At 48.0% G+C, this 25,320-nt stretch overlaps 2 protein-coding genes across 6 annotated transcripts in view; one reads left to right on the top strand and one right to left on the bottom strand.

Annotated features, from left to right (window-relative positions):
- The first annotated feature begins 480 nt into the window (after nt 1–480).
- LOC112259020 (DDB1- and CUL4-associated factor 7) lies at nt 481–7,101 on the top strand. Of its 2 annotated transcripts, none has more exons than XM_024433778.2 (7): nt 481–1,148; nt 2,885–3,043; nt 3,253–3,364; nt 4,245–4,363; nt 5,157–5,366; nt 5,473–5,590; nt 5,668–5,799. In XM_024433778.2, the coding sequence occupies exons 1-7, from the start codon at nt 1,011–1,013 to the stop codon at nt 5,670–5,672; spliced, it is 861 nt and encodes a 286-aa protein (XP_024289546.1). In that variant the 5' UTR covers nt 481–1,010; the 3' UTR covers nt 5,673–5,799. The 2 variants fall into 2 exon arrangements, with proteins under 2 accessions (XP_024289546.1, XP_024289545.1); XM_024433777.2 differs by having other exon boundaries at nt 487–1,148; nt 5,692–7,101.
- A 1,711-nt stretch (nt 7,102–8,812) lies between these two features.
- LOC112259031 (potassium voltage-gated channel subfamily H member 6-like) overlaps nt 8,813–25,320 on the bottom strand; it is a 38,477-nt gene continuing 21,969 nt past the window's right edge. For all 4 annotated transcript variants that reach the window (XM_042327818.1, XM_042327819.1, XM_042327817.1 and 1 more), the window contains 10 exons: nt 21,105–21,530; nt 20,522–20,939; nt 20,090–20,289; nt 19,177–19,429; nt 12,825–13,018; nt 12,374–12,461; nt 11,958–12,242; nt 11,638–11,827; nt 11,004–11,211; nt 8,813–10,831 (listed from right to left, as the gene is read on the bottom strand). In XM_042327818.1, coding sequence (XP_042183752.1) covers nt 10,550–10,831; nt 11,004–11,211; nt 11,638–11,827; nt 11,958–12,242; nt 12,374–12,461; nt 12,825–13,018; nt 19,177–19,429; nt 20,090–20,289; nt 20,522–20,939; nt 21,105–21,530 — 2,544 coding nt within the window. In that variant the 3' untranslated portion in view covers nt 8,813–10,549. The remainder of the gene's footprint in view (nt 10,832–11,003; nt 11,212–11,637; nt 11,828–11,957; nt 12,243–12,373; nt 12,462–12,824; nt 13,019–19,176; nt 19,430–20,089; nt 20,290–20,521; nt 20,940–21,104; nt 21,531–25,320) is intronic.

Raw genomic sequence — 25,320 nt, forward strand, 5'->3', positions numbered from 1 at the left:
AGACGTTACCCGTTGACGTTTAGCTAGCCTAGTAACGTCGCCATGACCCCGCCTACAAGTGTGATTAGGGGTTTCTATTGGATAATCAGTTTTATGGTGCTTTCAAGACAACTGGGAACTCGGAGAAAAACGAGGTCAAATAATAACACCAGTGATCTTCACGTCGGAAAGTCGGAGCGCTAGAAAGATACCAGAGTTTCAGAATGAGAATTCCGAGTTGCATGACTGTTCAAAAGTAGTTTCCCAGTTGTATAGAGTTTATCAAATTGACGAATATATATATATTTTTGTGCATTTTACCTCAGCCTAACTCTTTTCCTAACCTGCTGAGTAAATTACCCTAACCTGTTACGAAAAGTTAATTGTGACATAAACTATATCCCTTCCAGACAAAATCCCTAAACAGAGTCCACCCCCCTGTTACGCTGTTAAAATAGTTTTTAAAAAACATATTTGCATATTTTCAGACTGGTGTGATTGGTATGATGATTTCCACACTTTAATGGGTTGATTGTGGTCTATGAGCTAGCTAGCGTCACACCGCCGACATTTTCTTCGATGGGAGGAGAGTGATCCCCCACCCCTCTTTGTGGTTACAGCAGCAGTGTTGTTGAAGTCGGAGTCGGGTCAAAGCTAGCAGGGGACTCAATTCGAAAAGCAGGCTCACTTACCCGGATCATCAACATCGAGCGAATGGCAAATTCAGACTATTGTCCGTAAGCCAATGTGTGTCTCGAAGCTACATTTAAGCTTTAAGGTTGCCTTCGTTGTCCGACAGTAATAGCTATCACGCGGTACAACGCGCAACTAGCTAGCTAATGGCGTTAACTGGGCTAGTGTAGTATCCATAACTAACGACTGTTTGCTAGCTAGCAAACCTTTGTCATTTGAACTGTTCAAATCTTCAATTCGGAAAGTCTAACGAGCCGTGGGGTATATTTTGTTCAAAGGAAACAGTTGTTTTGCTTTATATAGGTAAGGATTTGATATACGAGCTCGTTTAATTAGCTATGTCGCTCCACGGTAAACGAAAAGAGATCTACAAATACGAAGCGCCATGGACGGTGTATGCAATGAACTGGAGCGTTCGTCCCGACAAACGCTTTCGCCTGGCCCTTGGAAGTTTCGTTGAAGAATATAACAATAAGGTGAGTGAGAAGATGAACTTGATATTTTTGTTAACCAGTCCCAGTGTAGAATCAGAACTAATAAGTTGGGACCACCGTGAATCCCACAATGCTGTGATGTGTGCCATCCAGAACAGATCTTCGCTTCTATGTTATAATAGTTCATCCCCAAAGAATGAACACGACCAAACACTGAATAAAAACAGTATGACGTGTGTTTAAGCACTGAGTAGTATGTTCCTTATTAAATAGTACAGTCGTGGCCAAAGGTTTTGAGAATGACATAAATATTAATTTCCACAAAGTTTGCTGCTTCAGTGTCTTTAGATATTTTTGTCAGATGTTACTATGGAATACTGAATTATAATTACAAGCATTTCATAAGTGTCAAAGGCTTTTATTGACAATTACATGAAGTTGATGCAAAGAGTCAATATTTGCAGTGTTGACCCTTCTTTTTCAAGACCTCTGCAATCTGCCCTGGCATGCTGTCAATTAACTTCTGGGCCACATCCTGATTGATGGCAGCATATTCTTGCATAATTAATGCTTGGAGTTTGTCAGAATTTGTGGGTTTTTGTTTGTCCACCCACCTCTTGAGGATTAACCACAAGTTCTCAATGGGATTAAGGTCTGGGGAGTTTCCTGGCCATGGACCCAAAATATCAATGTTTTGTTCCCCGAGCCACTTAGTTATCACTTTTTCCTTATGGCAAGGTGCTCCATCATGCTGGAAAAGGCATTGTTCATCACCAAACTTTTCCTGGATGGTTGGGAGAAGTTGCTCTCGGAGGATGTGTTGGTACCATTCTTTATTCATAGCTGTGTTCTTAGGCAAAATTGTGAGTGAGCCCACTCCCTTGGCTGAGAAGCAACCCCACACATGAATGGTCTCAGGATGCTTTACTGTTGGCATGACACAGGACAGATGGCAGCGATCGGATGGCAGCGATCGATGCAGCGATCGGTTAGCTGCTCAGATAGCAGATGTTTGAAGTTGGTGAGGGAGATAAGTCTCCAACTTCAGCGATTTTTGCAATTCGTTCCAGTCACAGGCAGCAGAGAACTGAAACGAAAGGCGGCCAAATGAGGTGTTGGCTTTAGGGATGACCAGTGAGATACACCTGCTGGAGCGCATGTACTGGTGGTGCCCCGATCCCGCAGCTGAATCAACTTTAGGAGACAGTCCAGCAAGCGCCAGGACCTTCTTGGGCGCCCTGAAGCCTTCTTAACAACAATTGAACCGCTCTCCTTGAAGTTTTTGATGATCCAATGGCAGATATAGGTGCATTCTTACTGGCAGCAATATCCTTGCCTGTGAAGCCCTTTTTGTGCAAAGCATTAATGACGCCATGTGTTTCCTTGCAGGTAAGCATGGTTGACAGAGGAAGAACAATGATTCCAAGCACCACCCACCTTTTGACGCTTCCAGTCTGTTATTCAAACTCAGTCAACACTCACACCTGTGTTAACGAGAGGATCACTGACATCATGTCAGCTGGTCCTTTTGTGGCAGGGCTGAAATGCAGTGGAAATGTTTTTTGGGGATTCAGTTAATTTATATGGCAAAGAGGGACTTTGCAATTAATTGCAATTCATCTGATCACTCTTCATAACATTCTGGAGTATAAGCAAATTGCCATTATACAAACTGAGGCAGCAGACTTTGTGAAAGTTAATATTTGTGTAATTCTCAACTTTTGGCCACGACTGTATATCGAGCTGTTTCTGATTTAATTATTGTTGTTTCTCTTCAGGTGCAGATTGTGGGTCTGGAGGAGGAGAGTTCAGAGTTCATCTGCAGGAACACCTTTGACCACCCCTACCCCACCACCAAGATCATGTGGATCCCAGACAGCAAGGGTGTTTACCCAGACCTGCTTGCCACTAGTGGGGACTATCTGCGCATCTGGAGGGTAAGCATGCACCCACAGCCTCCTTGATACTAAATCATTCATAAACATAATAGATGTCATGTTGGGCGCTCCTTGGCCTGCACCCTCTTCTAACTATTGTGTCCCTCTTGCAGCATCTGAAGTTACACTAGCTCAGTTACTTGCCCAGGAGTGACTCTTTTCTACGTAGTTGTAAAGCATCTCATGGCTTGTTAACTCTTACCCCTTAGGTCAGTGAAACAGAGACACGTTTGGAATGCTTGCTGAATAACAACAAGAACTCTGACTTCTGTGCCCCACTCACCTCGTTTGACTGGAATGAAGTGGATCCTAATCTACTGGGTAAGAGATGGGACATATGCATATAGTAGAGCTGGGACTATAAACTGAAAATGATTGACACCGACCAAATATCATGGACATTTTGCTGATTTCGTTCATTACAGCAAATAACCTATAGGTGCCCTAGTAGAGAGATGTGAAGTTTCAAATGAAATAAGTTTGCTAATATGGGTGATTGTTAATACAACAATTGATAGCTACAACATTCAAAGTAGAAGATTTAAGAGTAACATAAAAAATAACTGTGGTGCACATTAATGTTATACACTTGTCATTCAAGTTATCGTGATAATTTAGTCCATTTATTGTGACATGGATGTTTGTCCATATTGCCCAGCTCTAGCATATAGTCTATTGGTTTGCTGTCAGTGTCTACAGCATGTGTGTCAGAGTAAGTAGCATATAACAGTTTAAATACAATCTCAAATAGCTGCGTGTCACTTTTAAAATCTGGGCATCGTCACATATTTCATCAAATACATGCTGGGTCTAAATGAATTGTTTACAACTGTTACCATGGACACAGCTCTGATATTCCCACAGTCGTGCATTACATTCTGTCAATGTTACAAGCCATGGCGCCACCAAAAATAAAACACAGCATCAAATGAATGGTGCTAAAGTGTGAAATGGAGGGTGTGTGATAGGCAGTCTTTGCAGGTCTGATCTGCTATGCATTTGTTATTATAATGTTTATACAGGTCAAACTGGTAGTCTTTTCAACATTCTATTGAGCTGTGGCATAATGGAAATAGATACCTGGGTATAAAAGAAGCCTGTCTCAAATGAGCGCTGGTTGTGTTTTACAGTATGTCTTGTTTGGTAAGTGTCAGTGTTTTTAATCCTGTCCATCTGTCCATTTTTAATCTGTCCATTACAGGCACCTCCAGCATTGACACCACCTGTACTATCTGGGGGTTGGAGACTGGCCAAGTGCTGGGCAGAGTCAACCTCGTATCCGGCCACGTCAAGACCCAGCTCATTGCTCATGACAAAGAGGTGTGTGAGGGCTGAGGGGGAATATAAACCTTGCCTTGTAAGTTTAGTTTGCTTGTATGAATGAGTAAGTAAAGGCTAGTTTCCGTGAGCAGGGGCTAGAATCTGTTCAGGGAGCAGAACCGAAAACCGGAAAAGAATGACATTTTTTTGAGGAACGGAATTGAGAACGAAACTGGTCTCTAGTGTTCCGTAACAGAATCCTTAATTCCACATCTTGAGGACCGATTAATAATGTTATTTTTTGTTCAAAAAATATTCCTAATGTCTAATATTTAATTATGTAATTCAGTGAAGTTACGACTCTAAAGGTATTCTAGTAATGGCCTAAACACATCCCAATTCACAATGTTTAGCGCTTCAAAACAAGCCCCCTCCATGTACACCCCTCTCTCTCTCCCCACCCATGAAATTGTCTTATCCTGCGCCTGCACTTAAATGGCCAATTAAACATGTAAACAAATAGCTTACACTCACACAGCAAGCTGCTCCATCCAAACTAATTTATGAAGCAAATTAATGAGCTGAATGTGAATACGGTTTATTTTACAGCCTAAACATTTGACCAAAAGGAGCAATATGAACCGTTACTTTTTTTTGGGGTTCCAACCAGTTCAGAATTTTATTATGCTGGTCGGATCACTGGAACAAAACAAATAGGGGTTCTGTTCAGAACAGAATGATTGGATAATAATTTTGGTTCCAACCCCTGATCCTGAGGTCATGAAGTCTGAATGTGTGTCTGTGGGTATACCAGTGTAATAACTCTGTATGTTGGTGTTCTCTGTGTCTGTAGGTGTATGACATCGCGTTCAGCCGTGCAGGCGGTGGTCGGGACATGTTTGCGTCGGTCGGAGCAGACGGCTCAGTACGCATGTTTGACCTGCGGCACCTAGAACACAGCACCATCATCTATGAAGATCCCCAGCACCACCCCCTACTGCGCCTCTGCTGGAACAAACAGGACCCTAACTACCTGGCCACCATGGCTATGGACGGCATGGAGGTCAGTCTATTTTACTCTCTCATTGGTATTGTCCATTCTCTCTTTGTTCCTCCCTCTCCTTTTCCCTATCTAATGTGTTATCTCTCTCCTGTGCTGTGTGTCTCAGGTTGTGATTCTGGATGTGCGTGTTCCCTGCACGCCAGTGGCCCGCCTCAACAACCACCGGGCCTGTGTCAACGGCATCGCCTGGGCTCCCCACTCCTCCTGTCACATCTGCACTGCAGGTAAGGCACAAACAGCTTCTTCACCAGTTCACCTTTCCTCAGACCCCATTCTAAGTCTTCTCACCTTCTCCCTTCAGCGTAATAATAATGTTTTTCCTCAGCCGACGACCACCAGGCGCTGATATGGGACATCCAGCAGATGCCCAGGGCCATCGAGGACCCTATTCTGGCCTACACAGCCGAGGGGGAGATCAACAACGTCCAGTGGGCCTCCACGCAGCCTGACTGGATCGCCATCGGCTACAACAACTGCCTAGAGATCCTGCGGGTCTAAAGCCAACCTTCACCTCAGGTGTGGATGTGAAGGGGTGGAGGATGAGGACAATGTGTGGATTCAGAACATGGACATGTTTTTTTGAGTGGAAGTAAATCTTGCAGGACTGCCTCAAACCACTACTCTGTCCTGGCTGATTGATGTACGTATGGGAGGCGGTGAGAACTTTGTCCCACTCCACAATGTCCTGGTTTACTCTGTTTTTGATAGAACTAATCCCTGTGTCAAAAGGAGTATGTTGTCGTCTTTATTTATTGTTTTGGTAATCATCAGTGTCTGTACAGCGCTAAAATGCATCAGTGGGTTCAACAATTCTAGATGGTAAATTCATTATGGAGTGAAACAGTGCAGTTCCAACTAAAGACTGCCTCGAGTGTGTTTAACCTGTTTTAGCCAGCAATATGACATAACGACATATTTAGGGTCAGGAAACTGGATTTAAAATGACACTCCCTGTCAGAAAATGTAATTTAGGGTCATCTGGGTGTCTTTCTGAACTGGTTTGAATCCAGTTGTAGACTTCTGAATTTGAAACCATAAGGCTAATTTTAAGGCCTCATAATTATTTAAAGTATTTTTTTACATGGTTTGCTGGTACCAGATCACTTCCATGATTATACTGTGATAATCTGACATGTAGTGAAGTAACTGAAGTGTTATGGTTCAATACCACAGGAAGTTGGTGGTACTTTAATTGGGGAGAACAGGCTCGTTCTAACGAGTGGAATGGTATCAAATACATATAACACATGGTTTCCAGGTGTTTGATGTCATGCCATTTGCTTCGTTCCAGCCATTATTGTGAGCTGTCCTCCCCTCAGCAGCCTCCTGTGTTCAACACACAGTTGCATGTCTCAGTTTGGATACTTTGCCATCTGCTCCTTTGGACTATACCAGAACCTACCAAAAACAAGCTTCATAATGTTTTCTTCATTTTGAGTAGAGTTGCTTGGAACAACTGCAGTTCCTATTCAAGACTGTGTGAAACAAATAAGTTTACTTAGCCTAGTACTGAAGGAGAGTGAAACCTTTTTCTCATCTCGCTCTCCCTATCTTTCTATTGTTCTCTGTACTCGAAGGTCAACCCCCCTTTTTGCATGTTTGTACAAGGGGAAATGTACATTCTTATAAATATATGATCCAAGATATTGATAAGGCAAATCTACATGTAGTAGCTTTTTTTCATAAAAGTTTGTATTACCAAATTTGCTCTAACTAATAAATATTCCTTCATGTATTTATGTAGTTGTCAGTGTTATTTGCATCACTGAATACACACTGATAGGTCAGTATGTCATGATTTATTTAGGTGGTCATAACATCACTTCAATGTGCAGATGGCAATGTATTGCAGTGAGCAGGTATAGTTCTGTCAGCTCCTAAAGTTACATTTCTCTCTGCAGTGTTCCTAGAGGTCCAATACAGCTGTTTTGATCTCAACATTAAATCATTTCTGGTTAACAGTTAAGTACCTTAGTGATTATTTTCAGTTAAAATGGTCAAAAAGAGCCATTTCTGTTATGTAGGGGAAAACTGAAAACTGTCCGGTTGGCATTTGTCATGAATGTTGCACTAGAGGCAGTTCTACAGAGTTGTCACTAGCTGCTGACAGCCACTTAGTCATAACGTCTCATTTTAAACCTAATCTTAACCACACTGCTAACCCTAATGCCTAACCTTAAATTAAGACCAAAAAGCTAATTTAGTTGAATTTTTTTTTTTTTAACGATATAACCAATTTTGACTTTGCAACTGGTCCATTTAGCAGAAATAGCTCAGTTCTGCCTCCAGGGCAAGATTCATGACAAATGTCAACCTGATGAAAACTAGCTGTTATTGGCAGAGAAGTTGGGAACGCTCTTATTGGTCAATTAACTAATTTACTCCCTGATGATGTCACCAGGCAGGCCAAAACTCCATCCCACCAACATTTCTCACTCATAATTTTCACAATTTTAGTATTAGTGTATTCGGCTATTTCAGCTACACCCGTTACTGACAGGAGAATAAGATCTAGCAGACAACCATGCGATCTCCATAGACAAACATTGGCAGTAAAATGGCCTTACTGAAGAGCTCAGTTCGTCAGATTTCTGCCCTGCTAGAGCTACCCCGGTCAACTCTAATGCTGTTATTGTGAAGTGGAAACGTCTAGGAGCAACAACACCTCCACAAGCCCAAAGAACGAAACCGCCAAGTGGTGAAAATCATCTGTCCTCGGTTGCAACACTCACTACCGAGTTCCAAACTGCCTCGGGAAGCAACGTCAGCACAATAACTTTTCGTCGGGAGCTTCATGAAATAGGTATCTGTGGCAGAGCAGCCGCACAACAGCCTAAGATCATCATGCATAATGCCAAGCGCCAGCTAGAGTGATGTAAAGCCCGCTGCCATTGGACTCTGAAGCAGTAGAAACGCATCAGTCCAACGGACAAATCTGGGTTTGGTGGATGCCAGGAGAACGCTACCTGCCCTAATGCATAGTGCCAACTGTAAAGTTTGGTGGAGGAATAATGGTCTGGGGCTGTTTTTCATGGTTCGGGCTAAGCCCCTTAGTTCCAGTGAAGGGAAATCTAAACTCTACAGCATACAATGACATTCAAGAAGATTATGTGTTTCCAACATTGTTGCAACAGTTTGGGGAAGGCCCATTCGTGTTTCAGCATGACAATGGCCCCATGCATAAAGCGAGGTCCATACAGAAATGGTTTGTCGAGATCATGTGGAAGAAGAATTTGACTAGCCTACACAGAGCCCTGACCTCAACCCCATCAAACATCTTTGGGATGAACTGGGCCTTTAACATGGCCCAACTGAATGAATCCCTGGTTTTAAAATATGGTTTATAAATTGATGTCTATGAATTCCACAAAAGTAAGCCCAACTGAAGAATAGGAAATGGTGAAAACCACAAGTCCAAGCCCTCAACCAAAAATAAACAACTTGTCAGTTTTTGAATTCTCTTTATTATTTGTTATAAATAATCATTAATCTAAAAAAGATTCATAAGAATTATGATTTTGTGCTTCAAGAAACCTTTACAGAACAATAAAGGCTTAAAAAACAGAGTTACATTCTCCTGAAACTGTCAAAAACATCTTGACACTGGGATTCTGGGAAAATGACACCAGTGACATCCCAGTGACATCACTTGATTGGCAGATTCCATCCACATCACTTCCTCCCAGGTGGGCATCAAACATGCAATAATTTTGGCACCTTGAGTCATTACACACATTTGGGCCAGGATTCAATCTGATTGCAGATTTGGACAATGCACCACTTGAATGTAATTTCCGATTGAGCCGACATATGCAGCGTTCACCGTTAATGTGGTCTCTTCAAAAGTGGGAACATTGTCTTGTAGAATCAGATTGAATCCCGGCCTTCCAAAAGGGTGATGTTAAACATGTGACCATGTCACTTACTCAAACATAGTCAACAAACACTGCGTGCACGCACACACACACACACACACACACACGCACACGCACACACACACACCTGAAAAAGAGATGATGCATCCTTGGTGTAACAACAGTCCTGTGAAACAGAACAGATATATAGACATACACAAACATGATGACCCAAGCAAAGCAGTAATGGCTGTATAAATGAAAGGTGTTTATAATGCTTCACAAGTGCTACATAACTACAGCATAAAAGAGATGAGGAAACTGTCTGCTTTTTTCCCATGTGAATTATCTGTTCTCATGACCCCTGACAATGTTGACTCAATAATGAGACATGTCACTTCATGTTAACAAATATTGCTTTCCATTAAGTCATATGATTGGTAGAACATGAGAGTAGAATTAGTGTATTCAAAATGGCCACTTTTACAGTAGTCATTCCTACCATACAGACATAAACAGTATTTAGATGGCATTTATGCCATCTCTTTATATCATCTGTTGATAATATGTTACACCAACATAGCAATAGTGTGAAAGAAATACATGTGTGCGTTCATAACTATTAGATTTCCAGATTGACGGTAAGATCCTCATGATACTATAAAAATAAGTTTCAGTTCAACTTATAAACAGCACTGAGCCTGAATGTGCAGTTCCTCTACAGTGTAAACATACAGTACACACAGTTATATGTATTTTTGGCCAAATTCTTATCTCCCAACAAAAAGGACCATGGCATAAAAGGACCATCACTTAACAAAAGGAAAAGGAGAGAGGAATGACAATACTACAGCTTTGAGATCCAGGGAAAAGGGGGCTTGGGGTTATTGTTAGTGTCCGTGTGACGTGTGTGTACATGTGCTTCTAGTCAGCTCAGTTTCATATCAGTTCTCCATAGGCAGTGCCAGGCCCCCAGGCTTTGTGGGGTCTGAGTTGCAGAAATCCTAAACCCCCTCTCAATAATGCCCTAGACCCTGATAGAGAGGAGAGGTTGTTTGTCGCACAGGACCAGAGGTGCCTCAGACCCGGGCACTGTGAGTCAGTGAGAGGGGGCCCTGCCTAGAACCTCCTCTCAGCTATGTGGAAGGCAACCCACGTTGATCAGCAGCATGGTACAGGTTAGGGGGTTGGGTGGGGATTGGAGAGGAGAAATGAGAGAGGGGACGATTAGAGAAGTGACTCTGCCAACATATGATTGTCCTCCTGTGGTGGTGCAGGGGGTGCTAGGAGTGAGGGATGATCAGGTTAAAGGTTAAAGGTCAGAGGGTTTTAGCTGCCTGGCAGGATGGGGTCAGAAACGTGCCTCTGAATCTCCTGCCCCTCTGTGGAGGTCTCCAGGTTGTCAGGGAGGGAGGGGAAACGCAGGCTGCCACACAGCAGTCCAGAGGGCCCCAGGGTTTGGCAGGAGACATGGCGGGGGCTGAGGCCCATGGAGGACCCTGGAAGGGGCTCTGTCTCAGGGGACATGGACATGGTGTCATCAGAGGCCACCGTGAGGTGGATTCCACTGGACAGGGAGTCCTTGAACTTGTGCTTCTCTGAGTCCGGGCTCTGCAAAGAAAGAAACGGGGTAGAGAGGTGAAGCACAAAAGCGATTCAGTAACTCAGTATACTGAACAACCTTTAATACCAATACTGTTTCACAATATCATATAGCTCTTCGAGGACAGAGCATTGTAGCAAGCAAAAACGGATATATATTGTACACCATACCACTACCCACCTGCATTGGCGAAAGCATGCTGTCAATCTTGATTGGGGGCATGGAGGGGACAGTGTGGATGATGGGGGCTGCTGTGCTGTACAGGGTGGTAGGGTGAGCAGGGTGAGGGCTGTGCAACACAGTTCTGTAGGCCGGGGGCACTGGGGTTATCTGCCTTTGGAGCAGCTGCAGGATCACGTGGATGTCTGCAGTCATCCGAGTCTCCAGTCTGGGCAGGGCCAAGGATGGAGGCAGGGTGGGAGAGGAAAGACCATAGATGAATAAAGTCAATCATTTCTTCCTCTGTGATCTCTCTCAATAATTTCTTGGTCTTCCTCCATTATTTATTTTGGCTTCTTCTCCAATGATTATCTTCCTTTACCTGTCTGTAAATCCTCTCCTCTCCTCTCCTCTCCTCTCCTCTCCTCTCCTCTCCTCTCCTCTCCTCTCCTCTCCTCTCCTCTCCTCTCCTCTCCTCTCCTCTCCTCTCCTCTCCTCTCCTCTCCTCTCCTCTCCTCTCCTCTCCTCACAGTTCCTTTCTAAAGATCCCCTTAGCTGTGCCCTCGTCACTTTTCCTCTCCTTTCCTGTCATCCCTTTCCCCCTCCTCTTCTCTCCTCTCCTCACTTTTCCTCTCTTCTCTCATCTCCTCTATACCTGTGGAGCTGGGACTGTAGCAGCTCCACTCTGGACTCCAGTTCACTGGGCCTGTCCTCTGCACAGGGAGGAGAGTGGTAGGTGCCCCTGACTGAGGAGCAGCGCCGCTGGGGATCTGACAACTGACTGGTCCTCCGGTCAGGCCAATACCCATACACCCCTGGGCCTGGCATGTTGATGGGGGCTGCAGCTGGGATGTAGAGAAAGAGCAGAGATGCCTGTGGGAATGCTTTGATGCAGGTTATAACATAATACATTCCACTGATCTTAGTTAGTTCATGCGTAATAGTGAGATACTCCATATCTCAGTCCCTCTTTACCTGTGTATTGGTGACTTCCTCGGTCCAGGGGCGGCCCCATGCCGGCTGAGGGTCCACTGGGAGGCAGCAGGCTGACCACAGCAGGGGGGTAGTCATCGGTGTCGTCCACAGAGGTGTACAGCTCTGCTTTGCTTTGTCCCAGGGGCTTCATCTCATCGTCACTGGACTGGGAGCAGGCGCTGGCGCTGCTACACATGCCCTCCCAATGGGAGCTTGTGTCCGGGCCGCTGTGGTTCCCCAAAGGACACGACTGGTCTGGAAATGAGTCCTCACGGTCCATGCCGTCTACACATAACCAGGACAGGTACAATGTTCACCAAAACTTTAGACATATCATTGATTGTAACACTACTTTAACTTTTAACAATGTATAAGAAACCCATGAGGACATAATGAGCAGAACCACACACACTCACCAGGCCGGTTTCTCGTGCGTCGTGGCCGCGGCCGTCGGTATCCACATTCAGAATCCTCACTGGGAGGTGCCTGGTTCATTCTATCTACCTAATACACATCAGCTTCAGTAACTCAACAAAAAACAACTCACACTTTACAACACATTACACACACATCATCAATCATCAGATTTATACACACTAAATATTCAAGAAGTAATGCTTTTGCATTAGTTTGTCTAACTAAAACTCATTGACCTTGTGCTAAGCTCTCTTTATGACTAAGGCTGTTTTCCCAGACACAGATTAAGACTAGACCAGGGCTAAAAATCCCTTTCAAAGGAGATTCTCCATTGAGAATGATTTTTAGTCCAAGGCTACACAGTCTGTGTCCAGGAAACCGGCCCAACATGAACAGTACCTACTAGTGGTTGGAGAGGGTGCTCTCTGTCCCCCCCCTGATGGTACTCACATCTCGGAGGTTAAAGGTGATCTCCAGGTTGGTCCAGAAGCAGTCGGAGAAGTCTGGGTACATGTCCAGCACCTCCAGCAGGTCCTCCCTCAGGATCCTATGGAGGTCACAGTAGGTCAAAGCCCTGACATCTGCACTCGACTTCCCTGGACGCCCAAAAAGATAGATGGGTTCCCCGAAGATATCATTCTGACCTACGGAGAGAACGAGAGAGAGAATGGAGAGATGAGAGGTTGAAAGGTGTGACACCCGAAGATATCATTCTGACCTACGGAGAGAACGAGAGAAAGAGAGAGAGAGAGAGAGAGATGAGAGGTTGAAAGGTGTGACACCTGAAGAGGAAACGGAGATGAAGGGACAATGGAGAAAGCAATGATTGAACAACAACAAAAATAATTGGACAACATACGCATTAAAAACACTCAAACTCACTCACATACACCACCAGGGGGAGTGAAAGCCTCCGTCGACAAGACTACCCTGATAGATACTTTCTTCAGGATTATTTCTAGATTTTTCAGAGAGTAGAACAATAACACTAATGCTCTACATTATTCCAGTTAGGCCTGACTTTGTGTCCACTTAAATGCAGAGGGGAGCCGAATCAAAGCGAGACAGGCTAGCATAGAGAGAGTGGGTGATCAATTGGGTGATCGGAAATCAATGACACTGTGGAATGGAAGTGGAGCCGTGCCCAAACACCTCTAGCTAAACAGCACACCACAACACAGCAGTGTGTGTGTGGATGTGTGTGTGTGAGTGTGAGAGAGGGAGAGAGTGAGAAACAGACCGACAGAGATAGGCAGACAGACAGAGATAGGCAGACAGACAGAGATAGGCAGACAGACAGAGATAGGCACTAAACCACATAAGCTTGAAAGGGAAGAACGAGGGAAAGACTTAAAAAAGAAGGAGAGGCCACCCAGTAACCACCACCACCCTTCAGCCTACCCAGTAACCACCACCACCCTTCAGCCTACCCAGTAACCACCACCACCCTTCAGCCTACCCAGTAACCACCACCACCCTTCAGCCTACCCAGTAACCACCACCACCCTTCAGCCTACCCAGTAACCACCACCACCCTTCTGCCTACCCAGTAACCACCACCACCCTTCAGCCTACCCAGTAACCACCACCACCCTTCAGCCTACCCAGTAACCACCACCACCCTTCAGCCTACCCAGTAACCACCACCACCCTTCAGCCTACCCAGTAACCACCACCACCCTTCAGCCTACCCAGTAACTACCACCACCCTTCAGCCTACCCAGTAACCACCACCACCCTTCAGCCTACCCAGTAACCACCACCACCCTTCAGCCTACCCAGTAACCACCACCACCCTTCAGCCTACCCAGTAACCCCCACCACCCTTCAGCCTACCCAGTAACCACCACCACCCTTCAGCCTACCCAGTAACCACCACCACCCTTCAGCCTACCCAGTAACCACCACCACCCTTCAGCCTACCCAGTAACCACCACCACCCTTCAGCCTACCCAGTAACCACCACCACCCTTCAGCCTACCCAGTAACCACCACCACCCTTCAGCCTACCCAGTAACCACCACCACCCTTCAGCCTACCCAGTAACCACCACCACCCTTCAGCCTACCCAGTAACCACCACCCCTTCAGCCTACCCAGTAACCACCACCACCCTTCAGCCTACCCAGTATGGCCACCACCACCCTTCAGCCTACCCAGTATGGCTACCACCACCCTTCAGCCTACCCAGTATGGCTACCACCACCCTTCAGCCTACCCAGAATGGCCACCACCACCCTTCAGCCTACCCAGTATGGCCACCACCACCCTTCAGCCTACGAAGTAACCACCACCACCCTTCAGCATACCCGGTAACCACCACCACCCTTCAGCCTACCCAGTAACCACCACCACCCTTCAGCCTACCCAGTAACCACCACCACCCTACAGCCTACCCAGTAACCACCACCACCCTTCAGCCTACCCAGTAACCACCACCACCCCTCAGCCTACCCAGTAACCACCACCACCCTTCAGCCTACCCAGTAACCACCACCACCCTTCAGCCTACCCAGTAACCACCACCACCCTTCAGCCTACCCAGTAACCACCACCACCCTTCAGCCTACCCAGTAACCACCACCACCCTTCAGCCTACCTTGTATGGCCACCACCACCCTTCAGCCTACCCAGTAACCACCACCACCTTTCAGCCTACCCAGTAACCACCACCACCCTTCAGCCTACCCAGTAACCACCACCACCCTTCAGCCTACCCAGTATGGCCACCACCACCCTTCAGCCTACCAAGTTTGGCCACCACAACCCTTCAGCCTACCCAGTATGGCCACCAACACCCTTCAGCCTACCAAGTAACCACCACCACCCTTCAGTCTACCCAGTATGGCCACCACCACCCTTCAGCCTACCCAGTATGGCCACCACCACCCTTAGCCTACCCAGTAACCACCACCACCCTTCAGCATATCCAGTAACCACCACCACCCTTCAGTCTACCCAGTAACCACCACCACCCTTCAGCCTACCCAGTATGGCCACCACCACCCTTCAGCCTACCCAGTAACCACCACCACCTTTCAGCCTACCCAGTAACCACCACCACCCTTCAGCCTACCCAGTAACCACCACCACCCTTCAGCCTACCCAGTAACCACCACCACCCTTCAGCCTACCCAGTAACCACCACCACCCTTCAGCCTACCCAGTAACCACCACCACCCTTCAGCCTTCCCAGTAACCACCACCACCCTTCAGCCTACCCAGTAACCACCACCACCCTTCAGCCTACCCAGTATGGCCACCACCACCCTTCAGCCTACCAAGTTTGGCCACCACAACCCTTCAGCCTACCCAGTATGGCCACCACCACCCTTCAGCCTACCAAGTAACCACCACCACCCTTCAGCCTACCCAGTATGGCCACCACCACCCTTCAGCCTACGAAGTAACCACCACCACCCTTCAGCATACCCAGTAACCACCACCACCCTTCAGCCTACCCAGTAACCACCACCACCCTTCAGCCTACCCAGTAACCACCACCACCCTTCAGCCTACCCAGTAACCACCACCACCCTTCAGCCTACCCAGTAACCACCACCACCCTTCAGCCTACCCAGTAACCACCACCACCCTTCAGCCTACCCAGTAACCACCACCACCCTTCAGCCTACCCAGTAACCACCACCACCCTTCAGCCTACCCAGTATGGCCACCACCACCCTTCAGCCTACCAGGTTTGGCTACCACAACCCTTCAGCCTACCCAGTATGGCTACCACCACCCTTCAGCCTACCAAGTAACCACCACCACCCTTCAGCCTACCCAGTATGGCCACCACCACCCTTCAGCCTACGAAGTAACCACCACCACCCTTCAGCATACCCGGTAACCACCACCACCCTTCAGCCTACCCAGTAACCACCACCACCCTTCAGCCTACCCAGTAACCACCACCACCCTACAGCCTACCCAGTAACCACCACCACCCTTCAGCCTACCCAGTAACCACCACCACCCCTCAGCCTACCCAGTAACCACCACCACCTTCAGCCTACCCAGTAACCACCACCACCCTTCAGCCTACCCAGTAACCACCACCACCCTTCAGCCTACCCAGTAACCACCACCACCCTTCAGCCTACCCAGTAACCACCACCACCCTTCAGCCTACCCAGTATGGCCACCACCACCCTTCAGCCTACCCAGTAACCACCACCACCTTTCAGCCTACCCAGTAACCACCACCACCCTTCAGCCTACCCAGTAACCACCACCACCCTTCAGCCTACCCAGTATGGCCACCACCACCCTTCAGCCTACCAAGTTTGGCCACTACAACCCTTCAGCCTACCCAGTATGGCCACCACCACCCTTCAGCCTACCAAGTAACCACCACCACCCTTCAGTCTACCCAGTATGGCCACCACCACCCTTCAGCCTACCCAGTATGGCCACCACCACCCTTAGCCTACCCAGTAACCACCACCACCCTTCAGCATATCCAGTAACCACCACCACCCTTCAGCCTACCCAGTAACCACCACCACCCTTCAGCCTACCCAGTATGGCCACCACCACCCTTCAGCCTACCCAGTAACCACCACCACCCTTCAGCCTACCCAGTAACCACCACCACCCTTCAGCCTACCCAGTAACCACCACCACCCTTCAGCCTACCCAGTATGGCCACCACCACCCTTCAGCCTACCCAGTATGGCCACCACCACCCTTCAGCCTACCAAGTTTGGCCACCACAACCCTTCAGCCTACCCAGTATGGCCACCACCACCCTTCAGCCTAACAAGTAACCACCACCACCCTTCAGCCTACCCAGTATGGCCACCACCACCCTTCAGCCTACGAAGTAACCACCACCACCCTTCAGCATACCCAGTAACCACCACCACCCTTCAGCCTACCCAGTAACCACCACCACCCTTCAGCCTACCCAGTAACCACCACCACCCTTCAGCCTACCCAGTAACCACCACCACCCTTCAGCCTACCCAGTAACCACCACCACCCTTCAGCCTACCCAGTAACCACCACCACCCTTCAGCCTACCCAGTAACCACCACCACCCTTCAGCCTACCCAGTAACCACCACCATCCTTCAGCCTACCCAGTATGGCCAGCACCACCCTTCAGCCTACCCAGTATGGCCACCACCACCCTTCAGCCTACCCAGTATGGCCACCACCACCCTTCAGCCTACGAAGTAACCACCACCACCCTTCAGCATACCCAGTAACCACCACCACCCTTCAGCCTACCCAGTAACCACCACCACCCTTCAGCCTACCAAGTAACCACCACCACCCTTCAGCCTACCCAGTATGGCCACCACCACCCTTCAGCCTACGAAGTAACCACCACCACCCTTCAGCATACCCAGTAACCACTACCACCCTTCAGCCTACCCAGTAACCACCACCACCCTCCAGTCTACCCAGTAACCACCACCACCCTACAGCCTACCCAGTAACCACCACCCCCTTCAGCCTACCCAGTAACCACCACCACCCTTCAGCCTACCCAGTAACCACCACCACCCTTCAGCCTACCCAGTAACCACCACCACCCTTCAGCCTACCCAGTAACCACAACCACCCTTCAGCCTACCCAGTAACCACCACCACCCTTCAGCCTACCCAGTATGACCACCACCACCCTTCAGCCTACCCAGTATGGCCAGCACCACCCTTCAGCCTACCAAGTTTGGCCACCACAACCCTTCAGCCTACCCAGTATGGCCACCACCACCCTTCAGCCTACCAAGTAACCACCACCACCCTTCAGCCTACCCAGTATGGCCACCACCACCCTTCAGCCTACCCAGTATGGCCACCACCACCCTTCAGCCTACCCAGTACCCACCACCACCCTTCAGCATACCCAGTAACCACCACCACCCTTCAGCCTACCCAGTATGGCCACCACCACCCTTCAGCCTACCCAGTATGGCCACCACCACCCTTCAGTCTACCCAGTAACCATCACCACCCTTCAGCCTACCCAGTAACCACCACCACCCTTCATCCTACCCAGTATGGCCACCACCACCCTTCAGCCTACTCAGTATGGCCACCACCACCCTTCAGCCTACCCAGTAACCATCACCACCCTTCAGCCTACCCAGTAACCACCACCACCCTTCACCACCCAGTAACCACCACCACCCTTCAGCCTACCCAGTAACCACCACCACCCTTCAGCCTACCCAGTATGGCCACCACCACCCTTCAGCCTACCCAGTAACCATCACCACCCTTCAGCCTACCCAGTAACCACCACCACCCTTCAGCCTAACCAGTATGGCCACCACCACCCTTCAGCCTACCCAGTAACCACCACCACCCTTCAGCCTACCCAGTAACCACCACCACCCTTCAGCTTACCCAGTAACCACCACCACCCTTCAGCTTACCCAGTAACCACCACCACCCTTCAGCATACCCAGTAACCACCATCACCCTTCAGCCTACCCAGTATGGCCACCACCACCCTTCAGCCTACCCAGTAACCACCACCACCCTTCAGCTTACCCAGTAACCACCACCACCCTTCAGCATACCCAGTAACCACCACCACCCTTCAGCCTACCCAGTATGGCCACCACCACCCTTCAGCCTACCCAGTATGGCCACCACCACCCTTCAGCCTACCCAGTAACCACCACCACCCTTCAGCCTACCCAGTAACCACCACCACCCTTCAGCCTACCCAGTAACCACCACCACCCTTCAGCCTACCCAGTAACCACCACCACCCTTCAGCCTACCCAGTAACCACCACCACCCTTCAGCCTACCCAGTAACCACCACCACCCTTCAGCCTACCCAGTATGGCCACCACCACATCGTCTCTCAGAATCTCTATGGACCCTCTAGAGATGAAGTAGAGAGCTGAGAGGATGTCTCCCATGTGGACCAGGGTGTCGCCCGGAGGGGCGTGGGTGGTCTTAAACCTCATGGCCAGCGCCCGCAGACAGCCGTTACTGGCCCCCTTGAAGGCCCTGCAGTTCTGGAGCAGACAGCGGTTCAGGTGGAGGCAGATATCAGCCTGCAAACACTCAGGGAAACCCTTCAGCACCTAGAGAAATGGGAGAGAGAGAAAGAGAGAAGAGAGAGAGAGAAAGACAGAGAGAGATACAGAGAGAGAGAGAGACAGAGAGAGAGACACACAGAGAGAGAGAGAGACACAGAGAGAGAAAGAGACAGAGCGAGAGAGAGAGACAGAGAGAGAGAGAGACAGAGAGAGAGAGAGACAGAGCAAGAGACAGAGCGAGAGAGAGAGAGAGACAGAGCGAGACAGAGAAACAGAGAGAGAGAGAGACAGAGAGAGAGACAGAGAGAGAGAGCCAGAGAGAGAGTGTGGGGAGAGCTGTTTCAGTTGATGCTCATTATTGACAAGGGGACACATGCACACACACAGTGTCTATGCGATCAACTCTGTTCAGATTGAATTGACAGGCGTGCTCTCTGCTACGTCATGTTCCTGTGGTGTTAGAGGGCTAATGCTTTTCTCTTCTCTGCAACCAGCAGGACGCCATCTATCTACTAACACAAAGGATATGACGCACATCATTTCCACTGTTAGGTCTCCCTGTCTGAGCACCTAATGACGGAAAAACTCAGGTGGCAATTAGGGAATATGTGTTTTTTGTGTGAATATGAACGTGTGTGTTTTTCCTGTGCGTATGAATGTGTGTGTGTTTGGCTGTATATGAATGTGTGTTTGAGAGTGACTCACAGCGTTCATGTCGATGCCATTGGTATAGGACCAGGCATGTTGGAAGTATTCCTCCAGTCTCTGGCGTAGTCCCTCTGGGATCTGGTGGAAGCGGATGAACTCTTTGACACGCAACATCTGGGTGTGGTAACGGGCCGTGCCGGAGTACAGCCTCTGGATGATAGCCGACACGTTACCAAAGATACTGGCATACATCAGAGCTACAGCAGACGACAGAGAGACATGTCAGTGACATCCACCTAAAATCATAGGTGGTACTACACTTAAAGTAATGCAGCAATGCATATGAACACTCTGGACACACAGACACACTGGTGACGTACTCAGACACACTGGTGACGTACTCAGACACACTGGTGACGTACTCAGACACACTGGTGACGTACTCAGACACACTGGTGACGTACTCAGACACACTAGTGACGTACTCACAGCCGATTAGCATGATGCAGATGGAGAAGATCTTCTCAGGGTTGGTGTTGGGGGAAACGTTGCCGAAGCCCACGCTGGTCAAGCTGCTGAAGGTAAAGTAAAGCGCCGTGACGTATTTATCCTTGGTGGAGGGGCCGGAGGCAGGGTCTGTGTCGTTGTATGGTTTACCAATCTGTTCAGCCAGGTTGTCCAGCCAGCCGATCTTCATGCCTCCGATGCGGGCCGAGTTGGTGCGCTCCGCGTTGCCGATGGCGTACCAGATACAGGCCAGCCAATGGGCAATTAGGGCAAAGGTGCACATGAGGAGGAAGAGAACGGCGGCGCCATACTCTGAGTAGCGGTCCAGCTTCCGCGCCACACGCACCAATCGCAGCAGCCGAGCAGTCTTCAGCAAGCCAATCAGAGTGGTTGTTTGGGGCTGAGAGGAGAGAGGTTCAATGTACAAACAAAGCAATTAATGTAAAAGAACAAGAAGATTTATGAGAGAGGCTTTGTTGAATTGGTACACTGACCAACACTGCAAAAAAAGGACCAATACGACACATAGATTAAAATGATCCACCTTCTCCTCCATCCATCTCACCTCATCAGAGCCAGAGCGGAATATGAGTAGGTCGAAGGGGATGGCTGCCACTATATCAATGAGGAACCAGCCTTTGAAGTAATGCTGGGCAATGCGCCCCGGGTGGCTGACCACCTCGTCATTGTGATTGACATATGTGGTTCGGAAGTTGATGAGAATGTCCACGATAAACATGACGTCCACCACCAGATCCACCACGTTGAGGGGGTTGCAGGTGTAGCCACAGGAGCGCCGGAGCTCGTCCTCCACCTCGTTGAGCAGGAAGGCAGCGGAGTAGGGTGTAAAGACGGCCGTGTAGATGACCAGCAGGAGGATGACCCAGTCCCACACCGCCTTGAAGGGACTGTAGTGGAGGATGGTCCACTTGTGGATGCGAGGCGCCTGGAGCTTGTACTCTGGCAGGACATCAGCCCCTAGGGACAGTACCTAAACGGGGAGAGGGCAGAGATGGTCAGAGAGTCCTACTGAATCTAGATTCATCATGGGCAGTAAAAGTGAAACAGAATTGAAACGGAATATCTTCACAATGGCCCCTCACCACCCTGCTGAAAAGGCCTTGATTAGAACCCCAAGAATATGAGATGATAAGCCAAACAGCCTTAGCAAAATGGAAAGCAGTATAAGAAATGGGAAAGAGAGTGAGTCATGTCAGAGAACTGTGCCAGGAAACCCGAGGGACGTGGGTTCAGGGAACCAGAGCAGAAGACAGTTCAGAGAGGAGCAGAACAGGACCTGATATTGTCTTTGTTGTGCCCTTTGGGGGAAGGAAGGGGAGCAACTGTGTTCTGTCTAACTACCTACTGTGTCTGACACCGCGGGCCTCCAACCCACATGTCTATCACCTCAGCACAACTAGATCAGCAGCAGCAAAAAAACACAACAACCCTCCATTAGCTGTTCAAACCCTGTCACAAATCAATCAGAGTTAATGTGTATTCCAGAGTGAGTGACAAAGAGAGAGAAGGAGTGTGTGTGTGTGTGTGTGTGTGTGTGTGTGTGTGTGTGTGTGTGTGTGTGTGTGTGTGTGTGTGCGTGCGTGCGTGCGTGCGTGTGTGTGTGTAATACAATGCAATGAGTGTAAATGTTCACACAAACATCCCTCAGTCTCACAGCTAGCCAGTCATGTTGTCATGAAGACAATTATGTCCTGGAGTATAAACAATATCTGTCTCAATGGACTCAACACAAACACTGTAGAAGCCAACGCACAGCTTTTCACGAGACAAATATCTACATGGTTGACGGGGGTCTGATTTCTGAGTGTTCAACACAGTCAGTACAGCCAAGTAGGAACCAAATCAACTATAATAACCAGTATGTAAATTATAGGTGCACATTCAAATACAGAGAGGACCTTAGTGATTGTGTTCTCATAGTGATGGCACAGACCATAATATTACCTAAAAATGTATATTTCCCTCACACACCAATGTATATTTTCCTCACACACCATCATCGAAACCACAGTATCTGAATGGACAACAATAACCCATAAGAACACACTCACATAGACCATTTCAATCAGTCTGAGCCTAGTGCTCCTACTAACCGGTACAACGATGAGAGCCTCCATATCCAGGAGCTCCAGTCTATCCTGGTCCCGACCACAGCAGCAGCAGGAGGAGGAGGAGCACGACACCCTGGTCCCCCTCAAATTCCCCAGCAGCCCACCCTGCCTCCCCCGGAACATATAGGTCCTCCCCTGCTCCATCCTAGCCCACTATGTCCAGCACAATGCTCTAGATCAGCTACCCAGTGCCTATATGCCCAGCTCTAACAGACCACTGCTGGGGAGTGGACCCTCTCTGGCTGCCTGGCTGTCTGTACCCTTCTCCCCCGCCCCACCCCGCTCACTGGCCTTTTAAAAGACCCTGCTGCAGCTCACCTGCCACACCATGTGACCCCTGCACTGTCCCTCGGCCAATGGCAGAGCAGGGTAAGTGCCCTAATTTACAAGCAAATCGACAGGGAATGTTGCAAAGAGCTGGGTGATTTTGGTTTATTTTCACTAACACCTTTTGTGAGTGCTTGTGTAGGAGGGCAGTATTGGTCAAAACTGTCTGTGTGCTTGACGTAGAGGCTGTATGGATGACCAAGGATGTTCTCTTGATAAGTGTGTGAATTAGACCATTTTCCTGGCCTGCTAACCATTCAAAATGTACTTTTGGGTGTCAGGGAAAATGTATGGAGTAAAAAGTACATAATTTTCTTTTGGAAAATAAAAGTAGTCAAAAATATAAATAGTCGAGTAAAGTACAGATACCAAGAAACTACTTAAGTAGTACTTTCAAGTATTTTTACAGCTCTGGACATAGGCAGACCATGGTGCACAATGTGCTCTCTGATACCACCCATATGGGCTCCCGAATGGTGCAAAGGCCCTGCATCTCAGTGCAAAGAGAAGTCACTACAGTCCCTGGTTCGATTCCAGACTGTATCACATCCAGCCGTGATTGGGAGTCCCATAGGGCGCAGCACAATTGGCCCAGCGTCGTCCGGGTTTGGCCGGGATAGGCTGTCATTGTAAATAAGAATTTGTTCTTAACTGACTTGCCTATTTAAATAAAGGTTCAATAGAAAATAAATCAAATCTGTTGCTGTCTCACTCAAGATTCATGACAGTTAACATGTGCTGCAGGCTGGGCTGGTGCAACCTCCCTGATCAACATGTGCTGCAGGCTGCGCTGGTGGAACCTCTCTGATCAACATGTGCTGCACACTAGGCTGGTGGAACCTCCCAGATCAACATGTGCTACAGGCTGGGCTGGTGGAACCTCCACAGTCAACATGTGCTGCAGGCTGGACTGGTGGAACCTCCACAGTCAACATGTGCTGCAGGCTGGACTGGTGGAACCTCCACAGTCAACATGTGCTGCAGGCTGGGCTGGTGGAACCACCACAGTCAACATGTGCTGCAGGCTAGGCTGATGGAACCTACACAGTCAACATGTTCTGCAGGGTAGACTGGTGGAACCAACACTGGCTCATACTACTTTGCATGTATAGTTTGCATAACTATGAACATAGCCATGGTGACAGAATAATCTGTAAAAACACACAGCGTTACCATGGTGCCCTTGCTGCCAACCCTCTCCAATATCCCTACTTAGCTGGATCACAAAATACAGATACATTAAATGCGGCATGTTCAGTGCTACAAGGTTTTTGCCCTACTAAATAACCTGAAAGTACAAGGTGAAAGCTTCCTATGACAATTTCCATCTCTTTCCAGAACATCTGACCTCTCTCAGCCCTCACAGCTTTGATTCTTAAATGGAAAAGATGTTCAGACTCAAAGTAAGAGAACAAACCTGTAAGGCTAAAGTCCCCACATACAGTCAGTCCTAGAGGTGATAAAATGACACCACATGGTTAGTCTCCTATCGATTCCCATCCAGACTACACACTGCCCACTTACCACTCTATGACCCAACTCTCACCCAGTCCAGTACTGCTCCAGTTGTCAGTAAACTAATCTAATACTGGGAATAGAGTAGGACTGAGCTTTAATTAAATGGATAGTTCAGTTAATGCATTTCTTACCCTGAATAAACAATTTGAAACAACAAACTGAAACGATTGACTGAAGACTGAGGATGTTAAAATGCACTGCAGAACCTCTCATAGCAGAGTATTTAAAGTACTGTACAGATGTAGGATCTTAATTTTAGCCAGTTCGATACAGCAGGAAAATAACTCTGCAGCAACAGGAAATGTGAATTATTATGTGGATTATAATGAATGGCATTTCAAAGTGGAAATTATAAACTTCAGAAGCCTTTTTAAACCTCAAATACACAACACGCTTTACATTTTCTGCATTGCAGGAAAGTTCTCCTGCAACAGGATGATGAAATGAAGATTGTACACCTGCAGCAAGCTGAGGGATGGGCAGTGTGCGTGTGTGTGTGTGTGTGTGTTACCCAGATTCACTCATCTGGGTAATTTCAGATTATTGACATAATTTCCAGTCCTGTTTCATAATGACAGCCTGAATAAGATCCATGCTGTCTGCACCACAATGTTTTACCCAAACCACTCAGGGCTTATAACAGTTAACAGTCCTTATTGGAAAATACAATGACATCTGACATAGAATACAACAAATATATTTTTAAAGATTAAAAACAAACACTAGCTATTTGCATAAAGAACACCTAACTATGTTAATACTTCAGTAACAATCCAGTCTGAAATTAAAAACCTCTGACACTTA

Source organism: Oncorhynchus tshawytscha, linkage group LG09 (genome assembly GCF_018296145.1).
Source record: "Oncorhynchus tshawytscha isolate Ot180627B linkage group LG09, Otsh_v2.0, whole genome shotgun sequence".
Lineage (NCBI taxonomy): Eukaryota > Metazoa > Chordata > Actinopteri > Salmoniformes > Salmonidae > Oncorhynchus > Oncorhynchus tshawytscha.